The sequence below is a fragment of the Stenella coeruleoalba genome, assembly GCF_951394435.1.
Source record: "Stenella coeruleoalba genome assembly, chromosome: 16".
In the NCBI taxonomy this organism is placed as follows: Eukaryota; Metazoa; Chordata; class Mammalia; order Artiodactyla; family Delphinidae; genus Stenella; species Stenella coeruleoalba.
Window position 1 is genome coordinate 78,479,881 of NC_137162.1, and position 16,080 is coordinate 78,495,960.

Consider the following 16,080-nt stretch of genomic DNA (forward strand, 5'->3'; position numbering starts at 1 on the left):
CCTCATCCACCAGAGGGCAGACAGCAGAAGCAAGAAGAACTACAATCCCACAGCCTGTGGAACAAAAACCACATTCACAGAAAGATAGACAACATGAAAAGGCAGAGGACTATGTACCAGATGAAGGAACAAGATAAAACGCCAGAAAAACAACTAAATGAAGTGGAGATAGGCAACCTCCCAGAAAAAGAATTCAGAATAATGACAGTGAAGATGACACAGGAACTTGGAAAAAGAATGGAGGCAAAGATTGAGAAGATGCAAGAAATGTTTAACAAAGACCTAGAAGGATTAAAGAACAAACAAACAGAGATAAACAATACAATAACCAAAATGAAAAATACACTAGAAGGAATCAATAGCAGAATAACTGAGGCAGAAGAACGGATAAGTGACCTGGAAGACAGAATGGTGGAATTCACTGCTGCAGAACAGAATAAAGAAAAGAGAATGAAAAGAAATGAAGACAGCCTAAGAGACCTCTGGGACAACATTAAACGCAACAACATTTGCATTACAGGGGTCCCAGAAGGAGAAGAGAGAGAGAAGGATGCAAGAAAATATATGAAGAGATTACAGTCGAAAACTTCCCTAACATGGGAAAGGAAGTGGCCACTCAAGTCCAAGAAGCACAGAGAGTTCCACACAGGATAAACCTAAGAAGAAAACCACCGAGACACAAAGTAATCAAATTGGCAAAAATTAAAAACAAAGAAAAATCACTTTTCTTTGCAAGAAAAGTTGCAAAGGACAACAAGTAACATACAAGGGAACTCCCACGAGGTTAACAGGGGATTTCTCAGCAGAAACTCTACAAGCCAGAAGGGAGTGGCATGATATACTGAAAGTGATGAAAGGGAAGAACCTAAAGCCAAGATTACTCTAGCCAGCAAGGATCTCATTCAGATTTGACAGACAAATCAAAAGCTTTAGAGGCAAACAAAAGCTAAGAGAATTCACCACCACCAAACCAGCTCTACAACAAATGCTAAAGGAACTTCCCTAAGTGGGAAACACAAAAGAAGAAAAGGACCTACAAAAACAAACCCAAAACAATTAAGAAAATGGTAATGGAAACATACATGTCGATAATTACCTTAAACGTGAAGGATTAAATGCTCCAACCAAAAGACACGGTTCGCTGAATGGATACAAAAATAAGACCCATATATATGCTGTCTAAAAGAGACCCACTTCAGACCTAAGGACACATACAGACTGAAAGTGAGGGGATGGAAAAAGATATTCCATGCAAATGGAAATCAAAAGAAAGCTGGAGTAGCAATACTCGTATCAGATAAAATAGACATTAAAATAAAGAATGTTACAAGAGACAAGGAAGGACACTATATAATGCTCAATGGATCAATCCAAGAAAAAGATAAAACAATTATAAATATTCATGCAACCAACATAGGAGCACCTCAATACAGAAAGCAACTGCTAACAGCTATAAAAGAGGAAATCAACAGTAACACAATAAAGGTGGGAGACTTTACACCTCACTTACACCAATGGACAGATCATCCAAACAGAAAGTTAATAAGAAAAAACAAGCTTTAAATGACACAATAGACCAGAGAGATTTAATTGATATTTACAGGACATTCCATCCAAAAACAGCAGATAACCCTTTCTTCTGAAGTGCGCATGGAACATTCTCCAGGACAAATCACATCTTGGGTCACAAATCAAGCCTCAGTAAATTTAAAAAAATTGAAATCATATGAAGCATTTGTTCTGACCACATGCTATGAGATTAGAAATGAATTACAGGAAAAAAAATGTAAAAAACACAAACACATGAAGGCTAAACAATATGTTACTAAATAACCAAGAGAACACTGAAGAAATCAAAGAGGAAATCAAAAAATACCTAGAGACAAGTGACAGTGAAAACATGATGATCCAAAACATATGGGATGCAGCAAAAGCAATTCTAAGAGGGAAGTCTAGAGCAATACAAGCCTACCTCAAGAAACAAGAAAAATCTCAAATAAACAATCTAACCTTACACCTAAAGGAACTAGAGAAAGAAAAACAAACAAAACCCAAAGTCAGCAGAAGGAAAGATATCATAAAGATCAGAGCAGAAATAAATGAAATGGAAAATAAGAAAACAACAGCAAAGATCAATAAAACTAAAAGCTCGTTCTTTGAGAAGATAAACAAAACTGATAAACCATTAGCCAGACTCATCAAGAAAAAGAAGGAGAGGACTCAAATCAATAAAATAAGAAACGAGGGCTTCCCTGGTGGCGCAGTGGTTGAGAGTCCGCCTGCCAACACGGATTCATGCCCCAGTCCACGAAGATCCCACATGCCACGGAGTGGCTGGGCCTGTGAGCCATGGCCACTGAGCCTGCGCGTCCAGAGCCTGTGCTCCGCAACAGGAGAGGCCACAACAGTGAGAGGCCCTCGTAACGCAAAAAAAAAAAGAAAGAGGGCTTCCCTGGTGGCGCAGTGGTTGAGAGGCCGCCTGCCGTGCAGGAAACACGGGTTCATGCCCCGGTCCGGGAGGATCCCACATGCCGCGGAGCGACTGGGCCCATGAGCCATGGCTGCTGAGACTGCACGTCCAGGGCCTGTGCTCCGCAGCGGGAGAGGCCACAGCGGTGGGAGGCCCGCGTACCACAAAAAAACCAAAAACCAAAAAAAGAAAAAAAGAAATGAAAAAGCAGAAGTTGCAACAGACACCACAGTCATACAAAGCATCCTAAGAGACTACTACATGCAACTCTATGCCAATACAATGGACAACCTGGAAGAAATGGACAAATTCTTAGAAAGGTATAACCTTCCAAGACTGAACCAGGAATAAATAGAAAATATGAACAGACCAATCACAAGTAATGAAATTGAAACTGTGATTAAAAATCTTCCAACAAACAAAGTCCAGGACCAGACGACTTCACAGGTGAATGCTATCAAACATTTAGATAAGAGTTAACATCCATCCTTCTCAAATTCTTCCAAAAAACTGCAGAGGAAGGAACACTCCCAAACTCATTCTATGAGGCCACCATCACCCTGATACCAAAACCAGACAAAGATACTACAAAAAAAGAAAACTACAGACCAATATCACTGATGAATGTAGATGCAAAAATCCTCAACAAAATACAAGCAAACAGAATCCAAAAAAACATTAAAAGGATCATACACCATGATCAAGTGGGATTTATCCCAGGGATGCAAGGATTCTTCAATATATGCAAATCACTCAATGTGATACACCATATTAACAAACTGAAGAATAAAAACCATATGATCAACTCAATGGATGCAGAAAAAGCTTTTGACAAAATTCAACACCCATTTATGATAAAAACTCTCCAGAAAGTGGACACAGAGGGAACTTACCTCAACATAATAAAGGCCATACACAACATACCCACAGCAAACATTTCAAAACTGAAAGCATTTCCTCTAAGATTAGGAAGAAGACAAGGATGTCTACTCTCACCACTATTATTCAACACAGTATTGGAAATCCTAGCCATGGCAATAAGAGAAGAAAAAGAAATCAAAAGAAGACGAATTGGAAAAGAAGAAGTCACTGTTTGCAGATGTCACTGTTTGCAGATGTCACTGTTTGCAGATGACACGATACTATACATAGAGAATCCTAAAGATGCCACTAGAAAACTACTACAGCTAATCAATGAATTTGGTAAAGCTGCAGGATATAAAATTAATGCACAGAAATCTCTTGCATTTCTATACACTAATGATGAAAAATCTGAAAGAGAAATTAAGGAAACACTCCCATTTACCATTCCAACAAAAAGAATAAAATACCTAGGAATAAACCTACCTAGGGAGACAAAAGACCTGTATGCAGAAAACTATAAGACACTGATGAAAGAAATTAAAGATGATACAAACAGATGGAGAGATATACCACGTTCTTGGATTGGAAGAATCAATAATGTGAAAATGACTATACTACCCAAAGCAATCTACAGATTCAATGCAATCCCTATTAAATTACCAATGACTTATTTTACAGAACCAGAACAAAAAAATCTTAACATTTGTATGGAAACAGAAAAGACCCCGAATAGTCAAAGCAGTCTTGAGGGAAAAAAATGGAGCTGGAGGAATGAGACTCCCTGACTTCAGACTATACTACAAAGCTACAGTCATCAAGACGATATGGTATTGGCACAAAACCAGAAATATAGATCAATGGAACAGGAAAGAAAGCCCAGAGATAAACCCATGCACCTATGGTCAACTAATCTATGACAAATGAGGCAAGGATATACAATGGAGAAAAGACAGTCTCTTCAATAAGTGGTGCTGGGAAAACTGGACAGCTACATGTAAAAGAATGAAATTAGAATACTCCCTGACACCATACACAAAAAAACACTCAAAATGGAGTCGAGACCTAAATGTAAGACTGGACACTATAAAACTCGTAGAGGAAAACATAGGAAAAACCCTCTTTGACATAAATCACAGCAAGATATTTTTTGATCCACCTCCTGAAGTAATGGAAATAACAACAAAAATAAACATATGGGACCTAATGAAACTTAAAGGCTTTTGCACAACAAAGGAAACTACAAACAAGACGAAAGGACAACCCTCAGAAAGAAAAGAAAGGAAGGGAAAGGAAGGGATAGGAAAGGAAAGGAAAGGGGGAGAGACCTTCAAGATGGAGGAGTAAGACGTGGAGATCACCTTCCTCTCCACAAATACATCAGGAATACATCTATATGTGGAACAACTCCTACAGAACACCTACTGAATGCTGGCAGACAATCTCAGACTTCCCAAAAGGCAAGAAACTCACCCACGTACCTGGGTACAGCAAAAGAAAAAAGGAAAAACAGAGACAAAAGAATAGGGACGGGACCTGCACCAGGGGGAGGGAGCCGTGAAGCAGGAAAAGTTTCCACACACTAGGAAGGACCTTCACTGGCAAGACAGGTAGTGGAGGGGGGGAAGATCAGAGCCACAGAGGACAGCGCAGCCACAGGGGTGCGGAGCGCAAAGCAGAGAGATTCCCGCACGGAACATGGGTGCCGACCAGCACTCACCAGCCCGAGAGGCTTGTCTGCTCACCCGCCAGGGAGAGGACTGGGGTTGGCTGTGTGAACACAGCCTGAAGGGGGCTAGTGCGCCACAGCTAGCCGGGAGGGAGTCAAGGAAAATGTCTGGACCTGCCTAAGAGGCAAGAGACCATTGTTTCAGGGCGTGCGAGGAGAGGGGATTCAGAGCACTGCCTAAACGAGCTCCAGAAACGGGCGCGAGCTGCGGCTATCAGTGCGGACCCCAGAGACGGGCATGAGACGCTAAGGCTGCTGCTGCCGCCACCAAGAAGCCTGTGTGCAAGCACAGGTCACTATCCACACCTCCCCTCCCTGGAGCCTGTGCAGCCCGCCTCTGCCAGGGTCCCGGGATGCAGGGACAAATTCCCCGGGAGAACACACGGCGCACCTCAGGCTGGTGCAACGTCACGTGGCCTCTGCCGCCGCAGGCTCTCCCCGCATTCCATACACCTCCCTCCCGGCGGCCTGAGTGAGCCAGAGCCCCCTAATCAGCTGCTACTTTAACGCTATCCTGTCTGGGCAGGGAACAGATGCCCTCAGGTGACCTACATGCAGAGGCGGGTCAAATCCAAAGCTGAACCCCAGGAGCTGTGTGAACAGAGAATAGAAAGGGAAATCTCTCCCAGCAGCCTCAGGAGCAGTGGATTAAATCTCCACAGTCAACTTCACGTACCCTGCATCTGTGGAATACCTGAATAGACAACGAATCATCCCAAAATTGAGGCGGTGGACTCTGGGAGCAACTGTAGACTTGGGGTTTGCTTTCTGCATATAATTCGTTTCTGGTTTTATGTTTATCTTAGTTTAGTATTCAGAGCTTATTATCATTCGATTTATTTACTGATTTGGTTGCTCTCTTCTTTTTAACATATAGATATATATTCTTTTCCTTTTTCTCTTTTTGTGAGTGTGTATGTGCATGCTTCTTTGTGTGATTTTGTCTGTATAGCTTAGCTTTTACCATTTCTCCTAGCATTCTGTCTGTCCATTTTTCTTTTATTTTTAATATAATTTTTAGCGCTTCTTACCATTGGTGGATTTGCTTTTCTGTTTGGTTACTCCCTCTTTCTTTTTTTTAAATTACTTTTTAGTTTTTTAATTTTCAGTAATTTTTTAAATACCTTTCTTTTAATTATTTTTTCCTCCCCTCCCCTCCCCTCCTTTCCTTCCTTTTCTTTTTTTTTCCCTTTTCTTCTGAGCCATGTGGCTGGCAGGGTCTTGGTGCTCCGGCGGTGTGTCAGGCCTGCGCTTCTGAGGTGGGAGAGCTGAGTTCAAGACACTGGTCCACCAGAGACCCCTCAGCTGCATGTAATATCAAACAGCAAAAGCTCTCCCAGAGACCTCAAACTCAACGCTGAGACCCAGCTCCACTCAACAACCAGCAAGCTACAGTGCTGGACACCCTATGCCAAACAACTAGCAAGACAGGAACACAACCCCACCCATTAGCAGAGAGGCTGCCTCAAATATAATAAGGTCACAGACACCCCAAAACACACCACCAGACGTGGTCCTGCCCACCAGAAAGACAAGATCCAGCCTCATCCACCAAAACACAGGCACTAGTCCCCTCCACCAGGAAGCCTACACAACCCACTGAACCAACCTTGGCCACTGGGGGCAGACACCAAAAACAGCGGGAACTATGAGCCTGCAGCCTGTGAAAAAGAGACCCCAAACACAGTAAGATAAGCAAAATGAGAAGACAGAAAAACACACAGCAGATGAAGGAGCAAGATAAAAACCCACCAGACCTAACAAATGAAGAGGAAATAGGCAGTCTACCTGAAAAAGAATTCAGAGTAATGACAGTAAAGATGATCCACAATCTTGGAAATAGAATGGAGAAAACTCAAGAAACGTTTAACAAGGACCTACCAGAACTAAAGAGCAAGCAAACAATGATGGACAACACAATAAATGAAATTAAAAATTCTCTAGAAGGAATCAATAGCAGAATAACTGAGGCAGAAGAATGGATAAGTGACCTGGAAGATAAAATAGTGGAAATAACTACTGCAGAGCAGAATAAAGAAAAAAGAATGAAAAGAATTGAGGACACTCTCAGAAACCTCTGGGACAACATTAAATGCACCAACATTCGAATTATAGGGGTCGCAGAAGAAGAAGAGGAAAAGAAAGGGACTAAGAAAATATTTGAAGAGATTATAGTTGAAAACTTCCCTAATTCAGGAAAGGAAATAGTTAATCAAGTCCAGGAAGCACAGAGAGTCCCATACAGGATAAATCCAAGCAGAAACACGCCAAGACACATATTAATCAAACTATCAAAAATTAAATACAAAGAAAAAATATTAAAAGCAGCAAGGGAAAAACAACAAATAACATACAAAGGAATCCCCATAACGTTGACAGCTGATCTTTCAGCAGAAACTCTACGAGCCAGAAGGGAGTGGCAGGACATATTTAAAGTGATGAAAGGGAAAAACCTACAACCAAGATTACTCTACCCAGCAAGGATCTCATTCAGAGTTGACGCAGAAATTAAATCCTTTACAGACAAACAAAAGCTAAGAGAGTTCAGCACCATCAAACCAGCTTTACAACAAATGCTAAAGGAACTTCTCTAGGCAGGAAACACAAGAGAAGGAAAAGACCTACAATAACAAACCTAAAACAATTAAGAAATGGTAACAGGAACATGCATATCGATAATTACCTTAAATGTAAATTGATTAAATGCTCCAACCAAAAGACACAGACTGGCTGAATGGATACAAAAAGGAGACCCATGAGACGCTAAGGCTGCTGCTGTAGCCACCAAGAAGCCTGTGTAGCTATCAATGGAACAGGATAGAATAGAACAGGATAGAAAGCCCAGAGATAAACCCATGCACATATGGTCACCTTATTTTTGATAAAGGAGGCAACAATACACAATGGAGAAAAGACAGCCTCTTCAATAAATGGTGCTGGGAAAACTGGACAGCTACATGTAAAAGAATGAAATTAGAACACTTCCTAACACCATACACAAAAATAAACTCAATATGGATTAAAGACCTAAATGTAAGGCCAGACACTATAAAACTCTTAGAAAAAACATAGGCAGAACACTATTACATAAAAAACAGCAAGATCCTTTTTGACCCACCTCCTACAGAAATGGAAATAAAAACAAAAATTAACAAATAGGACCTAATGAAACTTAAAAGCTTTTGCACAGCAAAGGAAACCATAAACAAGACGAAAAGACAACCCTTAGAATGGGAGAAAATATTTGCAAATGAAGCAACTGGCAAAGGATTAATCTCCAAACTTTACAAGCAGCTCATGCAGCTCAATAACAAAAAAACAAACAACCCAATCCAAAAATGGGCAGAAGACCTTAACAGACATTTCTCCAAAGAAGATATACATATAGTCAACAAACAATACATATAGCCAACAAATACATGAAAGAATGCTCAACATCACTAATTATTAGAGAAATGCAAATCAAAACTACAGTGAGGTATCACCTCACACTGGTCAAAATGGCCATCATGAAAAAAATCTACAAACAATAAATGCTGGAGAGGGTGTGGAGAAAAGGGAACCCTCTTACACCGTTGGTGGAAATGTAAATTGATACAGCCGCTATGGAGAACAGTTTGGAGGTTCCTTAAAAAACTAAAAATAGAACTACCGTATGACCCAGCAATCCCACTACTCAGCATATACCCTGAGAAAACCATAATTCAAAAAGAGTTATGTACCACAACGTTCACTGGAGCTCTATTTACAACAGCCAGGACATGGAAGCAACCTAAGTGTCCACTGACAGATGAATGGATAAATAAGATGTGGCACATATATACAATGGAATATTAGTCAGCCATAAAAAGAAATGAAATTGAGTTATTTGTAGTGAGGTGGATGGAACTAGAGTCTCTCATACAGAGTGAAGTAAGGCAGAAAGAGAAAAACAAATACCGTATGTTAACACATATATATGGAATCTAAAAAAAAAAAAAAGTAAAGAAAAATGGTTATGAAAAACCAAGGGGCAGGACAGGAATAAAGATGCAGATGTAGAGAATGGACCTGAGGACATGGGGAGGGGGAAGGGTAAGCTGGGACGAAGTGAGAGAGTGTCATGGACATATATACACTACCAAATGTCAAACAGATAGCTAGTGGGAAGCAGCCGCATAGCACAGGGAGATCAACTCAGTGATTTGTGACCACCTAGAGGGGTGGGATAGGGAGGGTGGGAGGGAGACGCAAGAGGGAAGAGATATGGGGATATAAGTATATGTATAAGTGATTCACTGTTATAAAGCAGAAACTAACCACTGTAAAGCAATTATATTGCAGTAAAGATGTTAAAAATATATATATATAAATGCAAAAATAGTACTCAAAATTCACAAAATAAATAAATAAAAGAAACAAGAAAGGAAGGGGAAGGAAAGGGGAAAGGAAGGAAGGAAGAGAAGGAGGGAGGGAGGGAGGAGGAAAGAAAAGAACACATAGATACAGAGAACAGATCAGATTGGTGGTGCCAGAGGTGGAGGATGGAGGTGGCTAAAATGGGTGAAAGGGGTTGAAAGGTACAAACTTCCAGCTATAAAATAAGTAAGTCCTGGAGAGATCTTAAAATTCTCAAAAATGTGTAAGTATGTGTGGTGATATATGTGAAGTAGACTTATTGTGGTGATAGTTTTGCAATGTATACAAACACTGAATCATTATGTTGTATACCTGAAACTAATATTATGTCAATTATATCTCAATAAAAAAGGAAATACAAGTAAAATGATGCTACAGAAACAGATAAATGTATACCAAATCGTAAGTTAAAAACGGTAACACAAAATTGTATTTATATCAATTTAAACTACAACATACACATGGATTAATGATAAGAGAAATTCCACAAATATTACTTCATTTTTGAGCTTAGGATTATGGGAATTCAAGATTTTTAATTAGTGTTTAAAGTTTACTCAGAAGATATTTTAAGGTTGACTTAATATAAAATAGCAACACTGAATAATTAGATAAGTGTGTAATCAAATAAAGCCATGGATATCACAGGATATTGTCACAGAAAGAAAACAACTGTATAACAGAGGTATATATAACTTGGTTGTTAGTGTCCTCAAAACTGGTGTTATAAAGCACTGCTGAGAAGCCTACCCAGAAACTACAAAATAAACATAAACACACACACACACACACAAATCATAAATTACCTGCCATAGGAGGGACAACGCCAGAAAAACGCACTGTTGCATGTTCTCCATTAACTTCGACTCTCCGACCAATGACATCTGATGTCAAAGTGTCATTCATCATAACATTGCCAGAATCCAAAATATGAGGAGATCTAGGAAGAAAACACAACATTGACAAGGACGTAGTAAAACTCTTTAAAAAATATTTTTTTTAACTTTACGTAGCTATTCATGAGGTCAACGCTTCTACCCAATTTAGTCTTCACATTTTGGTGAAGGGAAGAACCTAAAGGTTTAGGTACCAGACTCTCAGAATTTGACTTTACTCTACTCTCTAACTATATTTTGATAATTTAATCCTTTTTTAAGAAAGCTCGCTTAACTCCAGTTAGCTCACATCACATGACTGTGTATTCTATCATTTACTGAAGGGGGTGGGAAGGGAAGGAGAATAGAAGAGAGGGGGATAAAGGTTACAGAGAAAAGGGAAAGGAAACAGGCAGCATGGCCATGTTTCCCTCTCCAGGAAGGAGAAACACAAATCCACAGATGCAGGAAGGAACGCGTACAATGAAAAATTCAGGGAATTCCCTTGCGATCCAGTGGTTAGGACTCTGCACTTCCACTGCCAGGAGCGCAGGTTTAATCCCTGGTCGGGGAGCTAAGATTCCACAAGCTGCATGGTGCAGCAAAAAAAGAAAATTTCAGAACCCTAAAAACAAGGAGCCTAAGAGAAAAGTATCATCTATCTAGGAATGATCACTAGGTCCAACTCCCACTTCAACAAGTCAGTTTCTTCAACAGAAGAAAAAGAGCGAGATGGAAGGAAAACAAAGAGATTAAAAGAACTTAAGAGAAATGTAAGCCAACTGCAATGTACAGACTTCATTTGGAACCTAAATTCTTAAAAACTGTAAATAACTTTCAAAATAAACTTTGAGAAAACTGAAAATTTGAATGCTGACTAGATAGTTGATGATATTCAAGAATAATTGTTTCTCGTAAGGCAAAGACAAAATCCATTTATTTTGGGAAAAAAAGGGAAAGCATAATTGTTAAATTTTTAGCTGTGGTAATGGTATAGTGGTTACTTTTTTTTTTTTTTTTTTTGCGATACGCGGGCCTCTCACTGCTGTGGCCTCTCCCGTTGCGGAGCACAGGCTCCGGACACGCAGGCTCAGCGGCCATGGCTCATGGGCCCAGCCGCTCCACGGCATGTGGGATCTTCCCAGACCGGGGCATGAACCCGTGTCCCCTGCATCAGCAGGCGGACTCTCAACCACTGCGCCACCAGGGAAGCCCAAGGTTAGGACTTTTTGTAAGACTTTATATTTCACAGAAATACACATTAAATTATTTATAGATTTTCCTGTATTTTAGACGTATCACACCAGTGGCAGTATAGACAATACACTGAAAGGAAGTTAAAGGCAGAGTGGCCAGTTAGGGAAATACTGCTGTAATTTGGGTGAAAACAATGACTGCTTGAGCGCCTCCATCCATTCATTCAACACATACCAAGCACTGACCACGTGCTGGCTAATGCATGGACCTCACATCGCACACAGTAAACCCTACATGTGTGATTCCTGCCTCAGAAGCTTACAGTCCAGTGGCAGTTAGACTTGAGAGAAGAGTATGGATTTTAGAGAAAGTTAAGAGCTAGAACAAGGTCTGGAGATTAAATGGATAGAAATGGTAAAATTGAAGACTAGGAAGACAAGATTTTGTCTAGGTTTATGGTGGTGCCAGACACCAACATGAGGAATACAATAGGAAGTCTAGGCTTGGGAGGGAAGAGAGTTTGTTTGAGGTGCCTACAGAATGTCATGATGGACTTAGGACTCTAGTTCAAAAGACACGTTTTCACTAGAAGTGTGTTTTTGGGAGTCATCAGCACAATTTATAACTGATAACCATGACAGTGGATGAGACTGAAAGTGTATTAGGTGCAAAGAAAAGAGGGTGGAAAGGAAAAGAGAGTCACTGACAGACCCCTGGGGAAATATAATATTTAAAAGAGAAAGGGAAGAAACCCCTAAGAAAAAGTCAGAGGAAAACCTGGTTTTCTTTTATCCTTTCTGGCTTTTCCTCCTCTGGCTCAGCAAGTGGTACTGGGAAAGTTGGACAGCCCCATGTAATAAATCAATGAAGTTAGAACACACCCTCTCACCATACACAAAAATAAAATCAAAATGGATTAAAGACTTAAGACATGACACCATAAAACTCCTAGAAGAGATCATAGGCAAAATACTATCTGACATAAATTGTACCAATATTTTAAGTCAGTCTCCCAACGCAACAGAAATAAAAGCAAAAATAAACAAATGGGACCTAATCAAACTTAGAAGTTTTTGCACAGCAAAGGAAACCATAAACAAAATGAAGACAACGTACAGAATGGGAGAAAATATTTGTAAATGATGCGACTGACAAGGGCTTAATTTCCAAAATATACAAACAGCTTCTACAGCTCAACAACAAAAAAACAAACAACCCAATCGAAAAAATGGGCAGAAGACATAAAGAGACATTTCTCCAAAGAAGAAATACAGATGGCCAATAAGCACATGAAAAGATGCTCAAAGTTGCTAATTATTAGAGAAATGCAAATCAAAACTACAATGTACTATTTAACATGGGTCAGAATGGCCATCATTAAAAAGTCTACCAATGACAAATGCTGGAGAGGGTGTGGAGAAAAAGGAACCCTCCTACACTGTTGGTGGGAATGTAAGTTGGTACAGCCACTGTGGAAAACAGTATGGAGGTTCCTCAGAAAACTAAAAATAGAATTATCATATGATCCAGCAACCCCACTCCTAGGCATATATCCAGACAAAACTATAATTCAAAAAGACATATGCACCCCTATGTTCATAGCAGCACTATTTACAATAGCCGAGACATGGAAACAACCTAAATGTCCATCAACAGAGGAATGGATAAAGAAGATGTGGTACATACATACAATGGAATATTACTCAGCCATAAAAAAGAACGAAATAGTATCATCTGCAGCAACATGGATGCAAGTAGGGATTATCATACTAAGTGAAGTCAGAAAGAGAAAGATAAATACCATATGATATCACCTATATGTGGAATCTAAAATATGACACAAATGAACCTATCTATGAAACAGAATCAGGGACATAGAGAACAGACTGGTGGCTGCCAAGGTGAAGGGAGCTGAGGGAGGGATGGAGTGGGAGGCTGGGGTTAGCAGATTTAAGGTTTTATATGTAGGATGGATAAACAACAAGGTCCTACTTGTATAGCACAGAGAACTATATTCAATATACTATTATAAACTATGGAAAAGAATATTTTAAAAAATGTATATATACGTATAACTGAATCACTTTGCTGTACAGAAGAAATTAACACAACATTATAAATCAGCTATGCTTCAATCAAAAAAAATACTGATTGGGACTTCCCTGGTGGTCCAGTGGTTAAGAATCTGCCTTCCAATGCAGGGGACGCAGGTTTGATCCCTGGTCAGGGAACTAAGATCCGACATGCCACAGGGCAACTAAGCCCGTGCACTCTAGTTCCTGCGCACCACAACTAGAAAGCCCATGCGCTCTAGAGCCCGTGCCCCACAATGAAGAGCCTGCGCGCCGCAACTAAGACCTGATGCAGCCAAATAAATATTTTTTTAAATATTGCTTTAAAAAATAAATAAATGCAGGCAAACCTCTGAGATACTGTGTGTTTGGTTCTAGAACACCAAAATAAGGTGAATATCGCAATTAAAAAAGGAGGCGGGGGGCTGAATTTTGACGGTTTAAATACCGGAGGACAAAACCACCACCACCAACAAAAAGAAACAAACAAACAAAGATAAACATGGGAGGACAGGGCAGTCAGGAAGGGGCCAACATCTAGATCTAAACTTGCCTGGTAGTTGAAAAGCAAAAGGGAAATCAGCCCAGAACCTCAAATTGGTGGGAAAAGTCAAAACAGTTCAGACAAGTTGATGATAAAGTCAATAGGAGGGTGAGGCAGGTGTGAGGAAGCCATGTTTTAGTAAGCTTAGACACATGTGGAGTCAGCAGCTAAGAGGTCTGGTCAGTAGGTAGGGCCCTAATCACAAGCCTGTGGTCAGAGGCGAAGTTCTAGCCCCTGAGGAGAAAAACTGGTAAGATCACTGTAGAGCACCATTCCTACAAGAAGTTAAAGTATCAACAGTAGGCCGAATCTTGGTTCCATGAACCAGAGTGCATGGGGGTTAACCAAACCCAGAAACTCACAAACAGGCCCCACAGTCAGTGTGAAGCTCTGGGCCAGGGCTCGGCCTAAGGGGACCACCTTGCAGATCAGGCTCACAGCGAGAATATCTTGGCGAGAAGAACGGGTCAGTGGTCAACTGGTGATTAGGAAACCAAGTGGCATAAATGGCAGAAGTGAGGAAAGAAGACATTAGGAAGTCGTCCTCATTTTCATTTAACATACATAAGTAATTCATGAATTATAAAGTTCCTTCACCTGCTTGATCCTATTTGATCTCTAGTAACTATTATTTTTTTTTAATAAATTTATTTTCTTTGGCTGTCTTGGGTCTTTGTTGCTGCTTGCAGGCTTTCTCTAGTTGTGGCGAGCGGGGTCTACTCTTCATTGCGGTGCTCGTGCTTCTCATTGCGGAAGCTTCTCTTGTTGCGGAGCACGGGCTCTAGGGCACGTGGGCTTCAGTAGTTGTGGCTTGCAGGCTCTAGAGCACAGCCTCAGTAGTTGCGGCACATGGGCTTAGTTGCTCTGCAGCATGTGAGATCTTCTCGGACCAGGGCTCGAACCCATGTCCCCTGCATTGGCAGGCGAATTCTTAACCACTGCGCCACCAGGGAAGCCCAGTAACAATTCTTTTCATTCCCATCTCTATGTCGCGCCCACAGGACCTGAGATCATTAGGTAGAAGGTATCTAAGGTCAGTAATTAATTGGCTCTGCATCATGTTTTTGTTTTGTTGGGGGTTTTTTGGCCCTGCTGCACGGCTTGTGATTTTAGTTCCCCAAACAGGGACTGAACCTGGGCCCTTGGCAGTGAAAGCATGGAGTCCTAACCACTGGACTGCCAGGGAAGGCCCTGCATCATGTATTTTTGATGATCCTGTCTAGTCTCTTAACCCTTCTAATAATTGTTTCTTGATACTGTGATCTTCTGTGAGGGTCCAGAAATGATTCTTGTCTTGGTGACCTATGCCTTGGTTCTCTCTCCCTCTGGCCAGTCACCCAATAAGTCCCTATATTCTTTTTTTTTTTTTTTTTTTTTTTTTTTTGCGTTACGCGGGCCTCTCTCACGGGCCCAGCCGCTCCGCGGCATGTGGGATCTTCCCGGACCGGGGCATGAACCCGCGTGCCCTGCATGAGCAGGCGGGCTCTCAACCACTGCGCCACCAGGGAAGCCCCCTATATTCTTTGGTTAGACCCACTTGATGCCAGTTACTGGTCCACCCTGGACCTCCATGGCCTGTTGCTAACACCGCCACTTCGATCACCCCTAACCCAAGCCCTCCCTCTCAGTTAGTGTCTAGTCAAACTGTCCTGAAGTCAGGTGCTCACTTAGTTATGACTGGCATGTCACTGTTCCTTGGTTAGGTGCATCCAGGTGCCAAGTGAGCCTTGGTTAAGCCTTTTATTTAAATATATTGGTTGGCCAAAAAGTGCCTTCAGTTTTCTTTTTTTTTTTTTTTTGCGATATGTGGGCCTCTCACTGTTGGGGCCTCTCCCGTTGCGGAGCACAGGCTCCGGACGCGCAGGCTCGGCAGTCATGGCTCATGGGCCCAGCCGCTCCGCGGCATGTGGGATCTTCCCGGACCGGGGCACGAA

At 41.1% G+C, this 16,080-nt stretch overlaps 1 protein-coding gene across 9 annotated transcripts in view; it reads right to left on the reverse strand.

Annotated features, from left to right (window-relative positions):
* TBCE (tubulin folding cofactor E) overlaps positions 1-16,080 on the reverse strand; it is a 126,428-nt gene that overhangs the window by 67,429 nt on the left and 42,919 nt on the right. For all 9 annotated transcript variants that reach the window (XM_079899838.1, XM_079899837.1, XM_079899841.1 and 6 more), the window contains one exon: positions 10,265-10,398. In XM_079899838.1, coding sequence (XP_079755964.1) covers positions 10,265-10,398 — 134 coding nt within the window. The remainder of the gene's footprint in view (positions 1-10,264; positions 10,399-16,080) is intronic.